The 20,620-nt window shown below is 37.3% G+C and overlaps 1 protein-coding gene across 1 annotated transcript; it reads right to left on the bottom strand.

Annotated features, from left to right (window-relative positions):
- Positions 1 to 3,879: 3,879 nt before the first annotated feature.
- On the bottom strand, positions 3,880 to 16,531 carry LOC131158769 (putative F-box protein At1g67623). The gene is made up of 3 exons (XM_058113623.1): positions 16,001 to 16,531; positions 15,728 to 15,890; positions 3,880 to 4,513 (listed from the first exon to the last, which is right to left on the bottom strand). The coding sequence occupies exons 1-3, from the start codon at positions 16,138 to 16,140 to the stop codon at positions 4,034 to 4,036; spliced, it is 783 nt and encodes a 260-aa protein (XP_057969606.1). The 5' UTR covers positions 16,141 to 16,531; the 3' UTR covers positions 3,880 to 4,033.
- Between the last annotated feature and the right edge of the window lie 4,089 nt (positions 16,532 to 20,620).

Here is a 20,620-nt window from a genome sequence, read left to right as displayed (position 1 = left end):
CCGGATATGACTTTATGAATGAGAGACGGCAAATGAAGCCAGATTTTGTCGACGAAGCCATTGTTCTTCTCGTCAACAAAATTCAGAGACTTGTTGACGAGGAGAAGCCGAGGAGTCTCGGAAAAACCAGTGATCTCAGATTCGTCGATGAGGCTACCGATTCGTTGACGAAACTAGTGGAAGATTCGGAGACGAAGGCACCATTTCGTCGATGAAGTTGCCTGGGTCAAAGGGCTATAAATATCATTTTCCTTTACTTCCTCACTAAAAAACTCAATCCTATCTCTCTCTTTTTCTCTCTAGAACTCTCTTTACACTCCTTCTCTCTAGATTTCTTCGCCGATTGTTGTTGGAATCATGAATCTGAAGTTACCACGAGGATCGTGGAAGGATTCTCTGCAACTTCTATGGATCGGAATCTTGTTTCGGAGTTTTTCGGGTTTCGGTGAAAAATCAAGGTAAGACTCGATTTTCATTTCTGATCCGGTAGTTTTGTAGGTAACTGTCTTGTGAGCATATTCTGTACTGTGATTTGTAGGTTTTAGAACTCGGTTCACTGTTTAGGGACCTTGGAGTTCGGGATTTGCTTTTTGGGCAAAAGGTAAGGGGAACTATGTTTATATTGGTTATTTTTGAAATCAGACTCGGTGGAACTGCGGTTCACGGTCCTATGTGTGTTTTGGCTACTTATTTAAGGGAGATCTAACGGGAAAAACTATGAATTTTTCATTGTTACAGTTTTGGGAAAAGGGGGCGACGGACTGGATCCCTGGTTTTGTTGAAAACCGAGTATATGTGTGATTTATACTGTGATATTGGGATGGTCGTGCCTTGACTTGTTTGAACTGTATTTGTTTGAAAAACCCTGATTTAGATTACCAAATGGGTGTGGTTTGTTTGGTTATATGAGCATGCATGTGTGTGTGATATGTTGAAATACTAGTAGGAATGCGATTCCGAAATGATTCCAGGTACTGAGAGTGTGGGGCTTTATATTTGAGGGCGTGTATTTTTCCGCCTGCCATGTGGGCAGCTCTATATCCGAGGGCATGTGTTTATCGTTTGCCATGTGGGCAAGAGTGTCCGACTCTATATCAAAGGGTGGAGCCTATTCCAGCAGATCAGGGCGAAGGGTGTGGATCCACCAGTTATGCGTTGGTACGATGCCATGGGAGTTAAGGACTAGCTATGTGCTGGTGGTGCCATCTTCCCGGGTTGGCTACGGGCCAACGCCGCATGTCGCGGGCCGGCTTCGAGCCGAAGTGTGTGACAACACCGGATTGCTGATCATGTGTGTGTGCATGGGTGAGTGTGTGCACTGAGGAAACTTGTGTATGGGTGCATGTATGCACTGTGGAAATTAGTACTGGAATGCATTTAACTAAGTGTATGTTGTATCATTATAACACTCAAATGCCACACACCGATATAACCTATGTTCTTCCTTACTGAGAGGTGTCTCACCCCTGCTGTACGTATATTTTTACAGGTCTTTCAAGTAACTGGAACTAGCGTCCTGGTGTAGGGAGTGTAGTGGCCGGTGTATTGCGTTTAGCGCTTGGGTAAGTGTTAGGACTATAATTTTTAGTGGGTTGCCATTTTGAGATGTGTTTGGGCACCCATTTGAACGTTTTGATAGATTCTTATTCTGCTCTTGTATAGACTCTGGTATGGTATTGCATATGTGTATATATATAACATTTTTCTGCTGCGTATATGTTTGTGATTGGATGTGTTTAGGGTGCCTGGGAACCCCATGAGGTCGGACCCTCATCCATTGTACTATATCTTTGGATGTTTTATCAGATACAGGGACAGGTTAGTTACATTCTCACCCTGGGTCCCATTTCCAGGATCGGGGCGTGACAAATGCAAATCATCTTGTACTTTTTATTTATTTTAACTTTGTAATGAAAAACATTTATGCTTAATTGATGCTTGCAAGGACCTACCTAACTTGATTGTTGGTAAGAAATGTTTGGACTGATTATACTAAACTATTTGTGTTGAATGGAACATTACCAAATATTGAGTATACTAAACTGCTTGTTTTGAATGAATTATTACTAAAATATTGAGTATCTTGAATTGCTTCAAGCTTGTATGTATGTTTTGTTATGGAAAAATGCTCTATTTACAGACGGCATGCTGCTGAAATTTCAGTTGATTTTTTCAAAAATAAAATATGATAAAATTGTCACAAAGTGCATATATTAAGTGATTAAAAATGGATTGTTCTTTGGTTATGCACACAAAATCATGCTCTGTGTGTGTGTGTGTGTATGTTTAAAAATTGTATACTAACTAACTAATTTCTTGTGAAACTATTATTTTGTAGGGTTTTCGGCTCTCAAAACACTACGACGATGCCAGACACTTTAGTCGAGTCGAATGCGCACAACTTTTTACTTTTCCTATATTTCTTGTTATTTGAATAGAATTAATTTGTATATTTGAATTTGAATTTGTACTTGTATGTATTTTAATTTTGAACAATTTGTATTTTAAATTTTAATAATTTATGAATGTTTTAGGAATTCTAGTTCAATTTTGTGTATTTTAAAATATAATTAAAGGTTTTTACAAGAATTTAAAAAAAAATTAATTTTTTCAAAGCATTAGTGACAGTTTGCAAAATTGTTTCTAATAATGGGAAGATGAAATATTAGTGACATTTTAGAAACCGTCACTAAATGACTAAAATCGTCACTATAGAATCAACCTTGTGGGGGCCAAATATTAGTGATGATTCTATAATCATTACTAATAGTCAATTATTAGTAACGATTTTAATAACCGTCACTAAAAAGCGTACTAGTGACGGTTTCTTGACCGTCACTACTATAGTCATATTGGTAACAGTTATTATATCTATCATTAATACAATGCGCTTTAGTGACGAAATTTAGACGACCATATGTGCAAGTTTATAGTGATGGTCGTAGGCTATTAGTGATGGTTCTTTTCTGTCACTAATACTCCATTATTAGTGACGATTTGAATATTTCGTCACTAATAAGTATTAGCATCTGTAAATATGGTGATAAAGCTAGAATCGTCACTGATATGGAGAAAACAGATTTTTTTGAGTATTATTGATAGTTTAAAACCATTACTAATACCTTTATTTCTTGTAGTGAGTAAAGATTGGTGTGTTAATCTCTAACTTTAATTGAGGAACATATATTACCTCCTTTCCATTGATCCATGAATATCTTTTAATTTTTTGGTTTTACATAAGTTAATGCTGAGTTTCAAGTCAAAGTTTTTTTTAAGTTATATATTAATATGTTTACTTTAATAATATTTTTCATGCTAAAAATTCTATTTTTCATTTGCAAAATGAAGGAAGTGTATATTATTGTTGAGTACTCATTGCTATTAATAATAATATATTTTAAAATGAACAGAAAATACAATACCATAAAAAATATAAGGGTAATATCTAAAATGAAGCGAGAATTAATTAAATGAACAAATTAAAATATGATTTTATTCTATCTAGCTTAATATATTATTTTTAAGTTAATAAAGTAAACTAACTTTGTTGTCCTAACAATTATGAACTCTTAACATCCTACAAAGTTAGCTTAGTTATGAGTTATATTAATGTAATTAATTTTGCTCAAATTTAGTGGCTTGGATTGATTTTACAATATTATTATTTTTTTCATTAAAAAAATAAGATTTTTTACTCGGCCACGACAATATTTCTATATACGAATTATTTACCATTTTAGCCACTATATTTAAGATAAAAAATTGTAGTTAAATTAATAGCCCAAAAGAAAATGTTAATCTTACGATTAGAGAAATTTTGGATTTAAAGTTATATTATATTTAAATAAAATATAATATAAAATTATATTAAATCTAAAATTTATGCTCTCAAATTCAACATAATTAATATTTATAATAAAAAAATTGAAATTTAAAAAAATGTACAGACATCAAGACAGTGAAACAAAATCCAACCTAAAAATCAAACTTCTGATTAAATTGATTCCTAATAATTAATACCAATTCAACTCTATTATCTCCCAGCACGTAACATATCACAAAATGATAAAACTTCATAATACCATCTGCAAGCCTCACACCCCACCGCCTCATCGTCATCACCGCCACCCTCTTCTTCTCTATCTTCTTCCCATTCTGTACCAATCATCGGACGTTCACAGTCCTGCCACGCTTTCCCTTTTCTCATGCAGGTCTTGGCGTGATCGACGCGTGGCATCTGGGGCGGTATGATGTAGTTCTTGATCCAGATGCTCCATATGATGGCCTGTATTCGCCGGCGACACTCCCTGATATTCGTCCTACTCTTTCTTGACTTTACCATCAGGCTCTTCGTGATGCCCGAGAGGAGCTCTAAGCTCCGTTGATTTGGCTGACCTCCTGTGCACAGTAAGATGATGCCGTACACGTATGATGCTTCCACGTGTCCCTTCTCCGCTGCTCTCTTCAAATACTCTAATCCTGAGTCTACTCCCATCTTACTAAAATATTCAACCTGCATTAATCACGATAAAAAAATAAGTCATTAATGAAATCTAACTCTAAAATTTGCAATATAGTCAAGAGTTGAACTAATTTGTCTATTTATTAACTTTTTTTTTTTTCAAAAATCATGCTAAAAATTATTATTTTCATTCGAAGAATGATAAGTATATGTATCTAGGATTGAGCAAATTAGGGTTTAATCGAGTTAACAGATCAAGTTCAATCAATTTCGTTAAGTTAATATATAGGTTCGATTTGGTTCAGTTTAGTTTAAAATTTGAATAATTTTGAGTACTTGATTTTCAGTTCGGGTATGGGAAATTTTTAATTCGGTTAACCAAATTACCTAAATTACTAAATTATTAATAATTCAATATAAATTAGTAATATTAATATATGATATATGTTAAATCTTAAATGTTTAATCTTAAAATATCTCTTTTATCAATAAATCCTTTTATTAATTAAGTTGGAATTGGTAAACTATAAATAAAATTTATAATCATATTTTATTTTAATAATTAATATTAAATATATTCAGTCAAATTAAGTTAATTGAATTACTCAAAAAGTTGGTTTGATCGGGTATGGTTCAGGTACAACAACTAATTCGATCGGTTCGGTTAGGGATTAGTGTTGTCGCGACGTCCAGGACCCGCTAGAGACCACTTTGGCAAATGGATACGGCTGCGAATTGAGAAAAATGGATGTGTATTTGAAAAAATATTTTTCATGGAAAACATGGTGTATGGAGTCGCCACTAACCTTTTAAAGTGTAATTATAACACTTAATTATTATCTCGTTAAGAGTAGAATTAGTCTGCGTCACCAAAGTCGGACTCGAGAGTACGGTTACACGAGGGGAAGGTATTAGCACCCCCTACGCGCCCGTTCTTATGAATGATACGAGATTAATAAAAAATTATCCCAAAATAAATTTAATAAGCCTTTCAAAATTACTCATTTCCAAAAATCAAAGAAAATACACAAAACAGATACTATATAGGTATTCCCTCAAAACCGGGACAATCCACTACTCCGAAGAGTCAATGCCCTTTGCTATAATCATCGGGAAGGAAAATCAAGAAAATAGTTTATGAAAATACACTCTCGAGGTTTTGAAATCTTTATAAAAGTTTCTAAGTGAAAAGTAATATTCTAGGAGGTTTTTGAAATTTGTTTAGGATGGAAATGATTTTCTAGGCCTAAAAAATATTTTTGTGATTTTTCTAAGTGTGAATATATATATATATATATATATATATATATATATATATATATATATATATATATATATTTGTGATTTTGAAGATTTTTCAATGCTTTTCCTGAACTTCAAAATAGCACAAACAAAAACCATGGAAATTAGTATGAAAATATTTTTGAGATTTTTTGAGAATTTTGTGATTTTTTTGTAAATTTTCTAGATATCTAAAAAATAAACAAGTGAGATGAAGAAAACTGAGGTGAACCGGTTTGGGAAAGGAGCCGGCTAAGCACTAACCGATTTGAAAAAAAACCAGTTTAAGGTCTTGATCGAGACCATCTCAAGTCAACACACATTGCCTTCCACGTGGGTTGTGTGTTTAGGTGTATGTTGAAATGTGCAAGTGATGCATGAAGTACGTGTGAGCATGAGTGAGAATGGGCGTCCGTTTGCATGGGAGAGTATGTGCATGGATGTGTGTGCAAACCATGAGTGTGGGGTGTGTGTGAATGTGTGTACAAACCATGAGTGTGGGATGTGTAAACTTGTGTGCAAACAGTGTGTGTGGAGTGGTGAGTTAACAGTGTGTATCTTCATTCAGGCATTTTCACACACCTCACAGCCATGCACACACAACCCAACATTTTGCTGGAAAATGAACCCCAATGAAACCTCGTGGAATGTAAGAGAGGGAGAAGGAATGCGCACCAATAGAAAGTTAGTAACCAAAAATCATCACATCAGCAAACCACCATGAACGTAACATTCTACCAAGGATCCTGCAACCTTAAACAATCCTCAAACCCACCCGAAAATCAAACTTGGGAACCGAAGCAAGAAGATGGAGTCGTTTATGTTGCAAGTATGTGTATAATTTTGCTGCTTCAACCGTGCTTAGCTTCTTTACCTCTCTTTCTCACACTCCTCAACTTCCTCTTCCTTAGTGACGAAAATCTCCCATATCAAAGACATTTCAGAGAACCCCGTTTGAGAATCAAGATGGGTCATAATGGGTTTTGCTTCCTCTAGATCTCTAACTAAGAATGACACAAGTTAAAGGCATAGGGGTAGGGCTCTGGAGTGGAGTCTTGCGTAAGCTGGTGTGGTTATCGCTGGCTATGTAACCAGGCTCGGTGCCCAAACATCACCCATTGGGTGTCTCAGTTCAGCTACACTTATCTGTTTCAACGTTGACACGCGGCAATCTACATATTGCCATTACCCATTTACCCCTACCTACATCCCTCTTTAGATCAATACACAAAGCTGCTGCTGATGCTGCTGGCCGTGAGGGTAGTCGTGAGCGCTGAGGATGGAACTGTTGTGATGTTGCGATTATGGCAGTGTCGGGAAGGATGGGAGAAGCACAAATAAACTAATCACAAAAAATTTTTAGATGCAATTGAATCCCACTACGATTTGCAGCGGCGGCCATAGCAGAACGAAGGAAATGACATCCTCCAAAATATGATGGAGCCGAAATGAAGCACGGCGGCCGGCCCTAGCTAATTTCTTCAAAATTTCAAATCGGTGAAATATGAGGCGAGGAATCTTCAAGCGAGGCTCACCTTCTTTGAAGAAAAAAATTGTCGCAGGTTTGAGAAGGAGGAGAAGGAGCTTTTCCTAGTGAGGGCTGCTGTGTTGTCATTCCTGCGGCCGTGGGAGAAAGAGCAATAGTGAGCAGGATAGATGAATCTATGTGTGAGTAAGGGGAATGGAAGAGCGTGAAGGTGAGGATGATGGAGAGGAGATCAGGGTATGGCCGTGGGTTCTGCAGGGAAGGTTTGCTGTGGCTGTGAGAGTGGTGGCCGGTGGTGTGAGCTGATAGTGGTGTCGAAGCTGTGGGAGATGGCCGGAGATAGGGAGAGATGAGATGGAGATGAGGGAGAGAATCAGGGGGAGAGTAGGAGAGGGGGACCAAGGAGGCTCACAGTGAATAGTGGGTGCGTGCATGAGACATGCTTTATTACAAATTAAAATGCCAGGTCTTCAGCTCCAGCTCAGCATGCCCAGTCTTCAGCTCTAGCTCAGCTCCCTAACTCCCACCAGAAACCTGAAGGAAGAGCCCTCACGTGAATGGCTTCAATGGATTGTTATTCCCTTTTTTTTTTTTGTTATTTTCTTTTCTGCTTGGGCAGTTATTTTTTCTGCTTGTGATTCCCTCTTTCTGTTATTTTTCCTTCTCCCTATTTATCTTGTTCCCAGTGTACAGTTCTGTATGCAAAAGAAAGAAAGACGAATTCTTCTTTCTCATCTTCGTCTCTCTCTATTTTTCTGTACTGAATTTTCTTCTTGTAGTGCTCTTGTTTTTCGTTTCAATTTGTTTCATGGTATCAGAGCCAAGTTGGTCTTAATGGCTCGAACTGACTCTACCAATTCCGATCAAGACACCAATCAAAACCAAAACCAAAACCAAAACACTAATTCAACAGCCTCAAACCATCACTCAATCCATCTTGATCCATCACAGCCCAGCAACCCATACTTCATCAGCACTAACGACCACTCTGCAGCTTTACTCGTCATGCAAGTGTTGGATTCCAGCAATTATCATCCCTAGGCAAGATCAATGAAGCGTGCCTTGCGTATTAAGAACAAGTTGGGTTTCGTCGATGGCAACATTTTTGAGCCAATTGATCCTGACAGTCCCTTGATGGATCATTGGTTTCGTTGCAATGACATTGTTATTACTTGGCTGCAGAACTTCGTGTCGGTTGACATCAAATGCAGCACCCTGTATGCAGAAATGGCACACCAGTTGTGGGTTGAGCTCGAGCATCGTCTAGCACAACAAAATTCCCCAAGGATTTATGAAATCAAACAAGGGATTGTTGCCCTGATGCAGCAACAAGATTCGGTGAGTTGTTACTTCTCAAAGCTGAAAACACTTTTCGATGAACTGATGAACGATGAATCCATCCCTAGCTGTAGTTGTGGTGGCTTGAAAGCAGTGATCAAAAATCAACAAAGGGACTGGGTAATGAAATTCCTAATGGGACTCAATGACTCCTACAAAGGTTTGAAGGCACAGATATTGCTTATTAAACGTTTCCCCAATTTGAATGAAGTTTACTCAATCATCCAACAGGAAGAGAAGCGTAGAGAGATATCTTCTGACCCTTCTCCCACTAAACCCCTTGCTCTCTTGGTCAAGGATAGCACCAGACAGCTCACACCTCAAAACAGTTCTCAGAGACGTGACAAATACTATTGTTCTCATTGCAAAATTCATGGTCACTCTTTGGAGAGGTGTTTCAAGGCCAACCCCAGCAAGCCAGTGTGCAATCACTACCATATTCCTGGACATACTACAGAGAAATGTTACAAACTTCATGGCTATCCTCCAGGGCACAGATTTCATGGTAGAACTCCACCTATTGGCTCGTATGCTCATCAGGTTTCAGCATCTCCTCTACCTATTCCAGAACAAGGAACTCATGAAGGTCAAAACACTATAACCCAAGAGCAATACCAGCAACTGATGGCCATGCTCAGGCAAACCAGTCAAGCGTTGGTGCATTCTATTCAAACTGCCATTGCTTCTCCTCATGATGCACACATTCCTCAGTTCTCTGGTATACCTCTATGTCTCTCAGCTTACACAACCAAACCCAAAGACATGTCAACTATTCCCTGGATAATTGACACAGGTACAACAGATCATATGGTCCGTGCGACTTGCTTCTTCACTTCCATAACAGCTGAAGTCTCCTACTCTGTAACCTTACCTAATGGAGAAGCTGTCTCTATGACCCACATTGGCACAGTGAGACCAACAAAAGACCTTATTCTTCACAATGTCCTGTGTGTTCCATCCTTTTCTTTTAATCTCATCTCTGCCCGAAAATTGGCTCACACCTCGAAGTGTTGTCTCATTTTCTTATCTGAAAATTGTTTTGTTCAGGACCTTTTGACTTGGCGCACGACTGGAATGGGCGAGGTGAAGAATGGGTTATACCATTTGCAACATAATGAAGTCGCTCTAGTATCTTTGACTCAAGCCTTGTCCAAAGTCACCAACATATCACCAAAAGCAGCTGCCATTACCAACAGCCAGAACATGGACCTTTGGCACTATCGCCTAGGACACCCTTCATCAGTAAAATTAGATTTTCTTAATCTTGAACCTGTATGCAAAACTTCACTAACTGCTAAGCCTTGCTTTGTTTGTCCCTTAGCCAAGCTTCACAAGCTTCCTTTTCCTTGTAGTCAACACAAATCTGAACATCGTTTTGAACTCATTCATTGTGATCTCTGGGGGCCATGTAATGAAGTTTCTTATTATGGTTTCCAATATTTTCTTACTATAGTTGATGACTTCAGCAGGTGCACCTGGGTACATCTTTTGAAATTTAAATCTGATGCAAGCTCTACCCTAAAAGGATTTTGTGCCCTGATAGAAACTCAATTTGCAATCAAAATCAAAACCATTTGAAGTGACAATGGAGGGGAATATGATCTGAAACAATTTTATCATGAGAAGGGCATCATTCACCAAAGAGCTTGTGTGAAGACCCCTGAACAAATTGCTAGAGTTGAAAGAAAACACCAGCACATCTTAAATGTTGCAAGAGCCTTGAGATTCCAAAGTGGACTTGCTGTCAGATATTGGAGTGACTGTGTACTGACAGTAGTCTACCGCATTAACTGAACTCCATTTGCCATCTTAAAATCCAAAAGTCCTTTTGAACTCCTTTTTAAAGCCAAGCCTGCATATGCCCACCTCAAAGTCTTCGGTTGCTTAGCCTTTGCCTCAACTCTTTCAAATATCAGACACAAATTTGATGCACGAGCCAGAAAGTGTATTTTCTTGGGATACCCCTTTGGGGTAAAAGGATACAAACTTATGGACCTCCAAACTAAAAAAATCTCCATCTCAAGGAATGTCGTTTTTCATGAAGACACTTTCCCCTTCCAATCTGGAGAAGCCACTTCTGTCCCAGCTACTCAGCTTCCCTTTCCTCAGTCTACTATTATGGACTTCTCCTATGAAGACTCTCCTACACCAGCTGATGCCACTGTAGATTTTGACAGCCCACAAAACACACCAAGTCAGCCTTCAACATCACCTCAACCTCCTGGTGAGACCTTAGACCACATTATAAGCAGTCCTCATCTCCCAAGGAGATCTACTAGAACCAAGAGGCCACCACCTCACCTTGAACACTTCATCTATCAGCAGGCTAGCTCTGCTAGCTTTCTCACCCATTTACAAGAGTCCAACAAGAAACGAGGTCCTGTAGCTCCAGGTAGTCCTTCTCCACTCTGTGCCTCTTTATACTATCACAACATTACACCTAAACACAAGACTTTTGTCACCACAATCACTAAAAACACTGAACCTTCATTTATATCATGATGCTGTTAAGGATCCTAATTGGGAGAAAGCTATGCAGACTGAAATTGCAGCTTTTGAATAGAATAAAACCTGGACTATCATAGATCTTCCTCCTCGTAAGAAAGTCATCGGATGCAAATGGGTTTACAAGATAAAATACAATGCCAATGGGACCATTGAATGATACAAGGCCAGATTGGTCTGCAAAGGATACACACAGGAAGAGGGCATAAACTATCATGAAACTTTCTCCCCTGTAGCTAAGATGATATCTGTCAGAGCCTTACTAGCATTGGCAGCAATCAAAGGCTTGCATTTACATCAATTCGATGTCAACAATGCCTTCCTTCATGGTGATCTTGATGAAGAAGTGTATATGAAGCTGCCACCTGGCTATCGCACATCAGATGAAACAAAGGTCTGCAGGCTACTTAAAAGTTTGTATGGCCTTAAGCAAGCCTCGAGGCAATGGTATGCTAAACTGTCATTCATCATCCAGCATGGTTACACCTAATCTAAAGAAGATTATAGCTTGTTTACTCGAATGTATAATGGTTCCTTCATAGCCATATTAGTTTACGTTGATGACATAATTATAGCCAGCAATGACATGAGATCTATTGAAAAACTTAAGGGAGCTTTGGATGAAAAGTTTAAAATCAAAGATCTTGGGCAACTCAAATACTTTCTTGGCATCGAAGTTGCATGATCAGCAAAGGGAATCCATCTTTGTCAACGAAAATATGCATTGAACATTCTATCAGATACGGGAACCATTGGGTCTACACCTGCTAAAATTCCCTTGGATCAAAATCTCAAGTTGTCAAGAGATAAAGGAGAACCTATCGGAGATCCCACCATTTACAGAAGACTCATTGGCTGCTTGATGTACCTGACCATCGCTCGACCAGACCTCTCTTATTTTGTCCAACTTCTCAACCAGTTCATGGGAACTCCACGAGTCCCTCATCTAAATGCAGAACACAAGGTTCTTAGATATATCAAGATGGCACTAGGTCAAGGACTTTTCTATCCATTAGATTCCAGTTTACAGCTAAAGGCTTATAGTGACAGTGATTGAGGTTCATGTCCTAATAGCCAGAAGTCCATAATCGGCTACTGTGTTTTCCTTGGTTCCTCTCTGATCTCTTGGAGATCCAAAAAACAAAACACCGTCTCCAGGTCTTCTGCAGAGGCAGAGTACAGAACCATGGCAATGGTTTGTGGCGAATTGACTTGGATCCGTTACCTCTTGGATGATCTCCAAGTGCCTCATCCCCAACCTGCCACACTCTTCTGTGACAACCAGGCTGCCTTACACATTGTTGCAAACCTAGTCTTCCATGAACGCACAAAGCACATTGAGCTAGATTGTCATCTTATTCGTGAAAAAATTCAAGATGGTAGTCTGATTACTTACCATGTCAGCAGCAACTCACAAATGGCAGATATGTTCACCAAACCTATAGCCTTTTCTCTTTTTTATTCTCACTTGTCCAAGATGGGAGTAGAAAATATCTACTCTCCATCTTTCGGGGGGCTATTAAAAATTAAAGATGCCAGGTCTTCAGCTCCAGCTCAGCATGCCCAGTCTTCAGCTCCAGCTCAGCATGCCCAGTCTTCAGCTCCAGCTTAGCTACCTAGCTCCCACTAGAAACCTGAAGGAAGAGCCCCCACGTGAATGGCTTCAACAGATTGTTATTCCCTTTTTTGTTGTTATTTTCTTTTTTGCTTGGGCAGTTATTTTTTCTGCTCGTGATTCCCTCTTTCTGTTATTTTTCCTTCTCCCTATTTATCTTGCTCCCAGTGTACAGTTCTATATGCAAAAGAAAGGAAGACGAATTCTTCTTTCTCATCTTCATCTCTCTCTATTTTTTCGTACTGAATTTTCTTCTTGTAGTGCTCTTGATTTTCGTTTCAATTTGTTTCATGGCCAGGGGGTTACGCGTGAAGCAACGACAACTTTATGGCTAGCACCTTGATGAAGCACGTGACTCTGACGACCCTAAACCTGCTTCCGAATTTCAAATCCCACGCGCAAACAATAGAGAGTCGAAACAATAGCACCATCAAAGATCAAACTAGCATAATGATCAAACTAGCATAACGAACCACCGGTGAACCATGAACAACATAACCAGAAGAACAACATAGTCCGAATTTAGAACACACAAACCCAGAGACGAAAAACCCAGTGATCAAGAATAGCGAAAACAAAAGAAATCAAAGCAACAAGCCTCAAAAACCAAATCATTCTAAAAATGCATAACTCAACAAACCAAAAACCGAATCTATGTATGTTATGGATTTGAAAATAAATCCAGAAGGAGCCCGACTGATCTTGCACAGATAAAGAAAGCAAACACTAAGCATACAAACCTCTGCTCACCAGATTTGGACCTTCAAATGAATCAACCGAAGGGAGCAAAATCGTCTGCGCCCCGCTAGCACAACATAACGGATCCCTACATGAGAGAAATGAGAGAGTGAAAGAACGTGGAGACTGGGGAGCACTACGGTTGTTCACTGGTGTTTAGGGTTGTGACTGCGAAGGTTGCAGGAGGCGTGGGATCTCTGTTGAATTCTGCAGGTATGGAGCCGCAGACAGCCGCAACAACCAGCCACCGTCTTTGACACTGGAGATGGATGGCCACCTGCTCTGCAGGCTTTGTTGAATTTGCTAGCCACCATATTTGATTTTTACTCCCTCTCATGTATATATATATATATGTGCTGTGAGTTGTGAGATATGTGTGTGAATTTTGTGAGCTGCGTGAGTAGAGGTGTGCTGTGTACTGAGAGTGCAGAGAGAAGTGCAGAGAGCAGAGAGTTGTGGTGAGAGAGAGAGTTGAGCAGTGGCTCCTCCGTGTGTTATTTCTCCCAGATTATAGTGCAGTGGTGTGCTCCCGTGGACGTAGGTCAGTTTGGACCGAACCACGTAAATCCGGTGTTCATTGTGTGTGTTTGAATTTTTCTTTGTGCGTGATTATTACTCCAGGTCGGTTTATTCCCCAACAATCTCCGTCGACAATTAGGGTTGTCGGAGAGGGCTTGACGGGTGCTAGTGGATTGGCTATACCACTGCTAGAGATGCGGATGCCGAAGTTGGGAGTTTCGTTGTCGGGGTTTGATAACTGCGTGTGGGGCTACTGCCACAATGGGTAGTGTTGCTGGTGTTGTGATAATGGAGGGCTGTGGGTGGTTTTCCAGAGGAAGGATGGTCGCCGAAGGGTGAGAATGGAAAGGACAGAAGTTGTGCGTGAAGGAGAAGCAGTAACAATGGTGGCGCTGGTTGGGATGTTGGAAACAAGAGGGAGAGCTGTGGAGTGATCCGAGAGAAATGGATTCCTGGGAAGATGACAAAAAAGGGGATAGTGAAGAATCCCCCGTCTTGTGCGTGGAAGAGAATGAAGACTCCTCTGCTGTGTACGAGTGAGAGGCCGAGAGAAGAGAGAGATGAGGGAGATGGAAATGAGAATGGAGGCGTGACTCTCTAGTATTGCAGAGTATAAGCGAGAGAGAGATATGAACAATGGATCCATGCCTTTTTCTGTGCGAGTGGGTGCATTTATAGGGAGTCTGCAGAGAGTTTTGGCACGCAAAAGCACGCGAGAAGTAGGAAGAAAAAAAAATTCTTAACAGAAAATATTCCTGTATGTGCTCTCTGTTAAAAGGGATCATTCACAGGCTTTTTCCTTTCTTATTTTTGAATTTATTTTTTTGTTGCTCCATTTATTTTCCAAAAATGAGAGGTTCAATTTGATAAGAATTGACGTGGACTCGACGTAAGTAAAAAACCGGGAGTTACTTAAAATTTAACAAGACTTAATCAAAATATCGAGGCTCGATTAAAATTCACCGTGGTTCAATTAAAATACCGAGGCTCGATTGAAACTCAGTGAGACTCAATTAAAAAGCCAAGGATCGATTGAAACTCACCGGGACTATTAAAAAGTCGATGCTCGATTGAAACTCGTCGGGACTCAATTAAAATTCCTTGGGACTTCAAAATTCACCGAAACTCAATTTAGAATATCGGGACTCAAACGGATCTTCCTAATCCGGGATTCAAGTCAATTTTTAATTACGTTGGATTTTCTCGAAAATGACCCGATTAAAATTGGGGTGTCGACAAGTGTTAACCAAAAAAATTTAGTTAATTCGGTTAATTAACCGTATTTGGCCGAACCGACCATTTGCACACCCCTATACATACCTTACATAATTGTGATCGATACACGAAGTTCTTGTGTATACAGAAAAAATTAAAATAATAGGTTTTAAAAATTCAATTATTTTTAAGTTGATAAAAGAAATTAATTTCGCAGTCCAAACTACTACACATTATCGATTTAGTAATATATTTTAACAGGATGAGAAATCCTTCTTATTTTGTAACGAGGCCAATGAGGCTTAATCGAACCCCCCAAAAAAATAAAAAATTCAAAACTAAAAACTACCACAAACCCTAAACATTAAGCCCAATGCACTAAATATTATCCAGAGATAGCCTATTTTTACGAAGGAAAAATTTCCGTTCAATTAAAATAGTTAAGTTAGCAATTAATTACGATTAATTAGTTAAAACTAAATAAACTACCGCAAAGGCAAAATAATTAACTAGAGATTAAGTAACTAAACTTAAACCCCATGTTTGTGAATTAATTACGAAAGCGTACCATTCCTTCTCTGTACAGGGCCTCTGCGTTCCCGCACTCCTTGCAGCGCCGCAAGAAAGAAGACGCTTCCTCGCTTACCGGCCACGGAGCCACCGGAAATTTCTCCATGGACGCGTGCTCGAATATGTAGTTGTCGTCCGCCGCCCCCAGAAAATCTCTGCAGCTGTAATCAATCGTTCAAATTTCATCACAATTTCAATACAGAGACCGATCGATCACAGATGAAACGATAGATAAAGATCTTTCTTTTTAGAAAAAAGTAGAGCAAGAAACCTGAGTTTGGCGTTGCAGAGATCGGTGAGAGAAGAGGAAGCAACGCGGGCGAGGACTTCCGTCAACATCTCCTCCGGCAAGGATTTAATGGTGCGATTGGGAACGCAAATCTTTCTTTTCATTATTTTCGCAAGACCCATTCGGTGTTTAATCAAATTAAAACTTGGGAGATCAAAACAGAGATAAAGAGAGAACCTTAGGAAAAACCCATGGCGCAGAGACGAGAGAGAGATTTTTTGCAGAACCCAGGATAGATAGTCTCTCTTTCAAAATAATAAACAGAGACATGTGAGAGAGATGCGGGATGAAATTGTTTAATAATTCTTTTAAAAAATTTATGTGGTCTTCAGACAGGATGAGGAGCAACGAGTCTTGAATTTGTTTTTCTTGGAAGAAAAAGTTTCGGTTTCTGTGATTTTCAATTTCAACGGATGGGAAAGTTGGAAAAGGGTTCGGCTATAAATCCTCAGGGAAGTGGTGTGCGTTTCCCTGATTGAGTGATAAGGAAAACGACGTCGTACAACGCTATCTAATCGGAACTTTCCTCGTGATGTTATCAATTTAAGTAGGAATAAGATTTTGAAACATGAAAGTCGGTTGATGTCTCTAACAACTAGTGGCAGTTAAAAGGTTACGGTTAAGATTATTTTAGTTCATTAAACTAATATTTAGAAAGTTAAGATTTTAGGTTTTAATTTTAAATTTGTATAAATTTAGACGAATATATATAAAACGGGTATTGAGTATTGTTCAAATATAAATTCAAATCAAGGACCTTAAAAATTTATGTTTTCTAAACATAGCCTAAATTTTGAATTTTTGTAAATTTGAATAAAATTTAATATGATTTTTGTATGTATGTTGTTGATCTTAATTTATACGAATCCAAATTTAAAAATAAAGATTGAGCATAAAATTTTATGTTTGGAACAACTTTGTCAAGTATTAAATTATGTATATTCAATTAGAGAAAAGCATGTAATTGTTGTACTCAACTATATTTTAATTTAAATTGATAAGAAAAAGGGTTCTATTCGCTTATTATAAAAGTGTGTGGCATTTGCATTAAATGCTTTTTAATCTTACCTAATGTCGATGTGGATAACTGGATAAGGAATAATCCCTTAAAAAATAATCGATAAAATTAGCTTGTTTATTGTTTTAATCAATTTTTTGATTCTTATACATTAAAAATTTACTAGAAAAACATGGTAATAATATCCATCAACAACTATCATGTCTAATCAATCTAAGGGAAAAGTAAATTGTTGAAATTTAAAAAAATAGCATGGGCATAAAATATATACAAACAAAAAAAAAAAAAATGCAAAGTTTGATTGAGTTAAGATCTAACATGCATGTCTATCATTCTTTACAAATAAAATACAAGTACATTTCTAGTAACATTAACAATAAGGTCAAAAACTATACACTCAATGTTTGATCTTCATTCGTTGTTGAGCAACGAAGGACCCATTTTGGCCCGAAATCTCAATGCAAATTCTAAACTTGTGCTAAAAAAATCCAATACTGCTATCCCAAAACCATTGCCTCCATTGCTCCGTCAAATCTTTAATAGTAAGTGGTGTACCATTTATTCCACAACTTTTGGTCGAAGGTGTGACACAAAGGTGAAGGTTTGCGGCTAAGTGTTAAGTTCAAAAAGAAAGTTAAATTTGACATGTTTATAGAGTAATTTTAACAATGATTTGATTAAGAATAGATCAAGAGGTGCAAAACGTCCCATGATCACAACTATTTTCTCAAGGATTCTCCTTGACAATAGATTTATTGACAAATTAAGTTTGTATGATCCCAACTTTTTTCTCAAGGATTCTCCTTGACAATAGATCAAGAGGTGTAAAATGAAATTCAATACAATTTTCATGCGAATCACACAAATTCAGATATAAGACCCAAAATACATACTTCAAAGCATAGAATTAATGGGATTGTATAATTTTTTTAATTTATTTATATAGTTACATTGTGTATTCACTAAGTCAATTTTACATTATGAAGTTACCAATTTTTCTACCCTCATAAAATTGACCAAAAGTGTCACAAGGGTTCCAAGTTTCAACATATTTGAATATCATCAAATAAAGAATGCTGCAGTTCTACAATAAAGAAAAGGAAAAGGATGAACAATCACATGCTCATGTTAATATATCATGAAGAAAAGGGAGAGGGACATGTGCCTTCCCTTCACTTTATAATATAGGCTCGTGACGATTCGCATTCCTCATGAATAAAAACTTGTGAAAAATAATAAAATAACTAAATAATCAAAATTTATGAATTACTACAAAATAAACTTATTCTCTATTTGATAAAAAATAAATTCAAAATTTATATAAATTTAAAACTAATCAAATTCTATTGGCCAAAATTAGTCAGAGGCGTCGTCGTTTTCGTTTTTTCTTGTTCTCCTGTATGCTGTAGCTTGGGCAATGGAAATCTAAAGTGGGCTAGTTAAAATAGTTGGACAAAGCGTAGTTTTTAAAATCCGAGGCCCAAATTTTTGTCGGGCTTCCTGACTTGAGTACGGAAACCGTACGGCCCAAGCGCCCACGTGTTAGGGCATCTGCCGATGACCCGGCCTATATGAGATTGACGGGCCGGGCTTGAGCATCTTTTATTGGGCTCAGAAGCGCTGAGAGAAAGTGGTGTTGGGCTGCTTGAACCCTGCATTTAGGCATTGATTTGGGGCTTGCATTTTATTTGTGTGAATTTACACAAAATATAATATAAAAATATATTAAATTTCTTTTAAAATTTATGCTTCAAAACACTATTTCATTATTGGATTATTTTTAAAATTTAAATATCCCTATGCAAATAACTGATAATTTAAAATCCTAATTTAATCACTTTCATCCATTTTTATTTAATTCTTCATTTTTTTTTTTTTTTGGCCAGGGATGAATTGGGTTTGTGCTAATTTAAACATCAAACTTTTAACAATTCACGTTAGATTAATTTATAATCACTGCACAAGAAAATAATGCAAGAAATTAAGAGAGAATGCAAGACAAGAGTACACGACTAATTCATAGGGGTGTAATCGGTTCGGTGTGGTGTGGCTACGGGCAAAATTTGAAAACCGAATCGAAAATTGTAGTATTGAAATTCCATAACTGAAACTGAAACCGAACCGAATGTCTTATCCCATGAAGAGCCGAACATTCGCGGTTTGGTTATGATTTTTAACTCATTTTCAAAATATTTAACATTTATTTTTCATAAAGATTATTGAGAGGGGTGTAAATATTTGTAGTATGTATTGTCATGTATTTACCAAATAATCATATAACTTCAAAAGATATTTTATTTCAAGTTAATGAAATAATTAAGTTGGAAAAGTTTAAATTCTTTCTAAAATTTAAAAGAAATATGTCAAAATGAAAAGCAATCTTAGCCATAGGTTGACATGACAATTTTAAGAATAATTAATTAAATTAATATTATATAAACTTCAATAATTTAGCTTTCAAAATTTAAATAACCAAGAGATAATAATTTAATCACGCACACTATTTTCTCAACTACGAAACTTCTTCTACATAATAAAAATAATAATGTGAACATCAACATAGTAATTTAATTTAAAAATAAAATAACATAGCACGAATAATAATAATTCAACTATGCACACTAAGATAAATTTTATCCCTTGAAGATATAAGAACTACAATGTTATTATTCTTTATTTGCAATATCACTTATGGAAAAGTCTTGTTCGTAAAAATTAAGGACCAAAAATTTGGAAAAAAATAAATTGAACAAACAAGATGATGAATTTTGATACGTGATTGCCGTCCATTCCAATTAGTGTTTGCTATTAGTTGGTCAAATCGTGTGAAGTCAAAAAAACAAGAAAGAGAAAAAAAAAGTCAATCCCACAAAGCTTAGTTCCCGTTCTTATATTGCTAGTACTATTAATTAATGTGAAACCGTGGAGTTCCATTTTTAAAATTTTTATTGAAAGACTTGCATTAATTCCATTCCATATTTTAGAAATCAAACATGGCCTTAGGGAGGGATACAGCCCACCTAGCACAAAGGACAGAAGGAGAAAGGGGAGAATTATAAGTATGGGCGGCCTCAGTGGACCAACCTCCCTTCCTCCTCTTTTAATTGTCTGCATCGATGTTGGAAGAACTCCCGTTTTTTGTGCCCATAACACTCCAATGAGTGTTGCCTTTATGATTGCTCCCCACCCACACATCCCTCCTTTTCTTTTTCTTTTTTTCTCTCTTGTATTTTTTTGTTCGATTCTAGTTATGTATTACTTTTCGATATTTTTTCCGAGCCCTATTTTGAGGAGTCATTGAATTTAGATAAAATATAATATAAAAATACATTTTTATTTATCTAAATCTGCTCAAATCCAAATCTAAAATCTGAAATTCATGCTCGTAAACACTATAAAGGGTATTCGAAAGTCTCTCTTTTAAACTATAGTATGAAATTTTTTTCGTTTACTCAAAGTAAGTTTATGTCAAACGTGAATAGCCTAAAAAATTACAGATAAAATACCTAGCAACAAGATTCAATCTTGAGTGAGATAGATTGTACAGCGTATTGCTTCTACATATTGATATGTTGATATTTATC

This window comes from Malania oleifera, chromosome 1, assembly GCF_029873635.1.
Source record: "Malania oleifera isolate guangnan ecotype guangnan chromosome 1, ASM2987363v1, whole genome shotgun sequence".
Lineage (NCBI taxonomy): Eukaryota > Viridiplantae > Streptophyta > Magnoliopsida > Santalales > Ximeniaceae > Malania > Malania oleifera.
This window is presented reverse-complemented; position numbering and strand designations above follow the sequence as displayed.

Coding starts and splice junctions, on each gene's coding strand:
- LOC131158769 (XM_058113623.1), bottom strand. CDS start 16,140: ATGGGTCTTGCGAAAATAATGAAAAGAAAGATTTGCGTTCCCAATCGC. Junction 15,891..16,000: donor CTCTGCAACGCCAAACTCAG/GTTTCTTGCTCT, acceptor GATTGATTACAG/CTGCAGAGATTTTCTGGGGG. Junction 4,514..15,727: donor CCCTGTACAGAGAAGGAATG/GTACGCTTTCGT, acceptor TGATTAATGCAG/GTTGAATATTTTAGTAAGAT.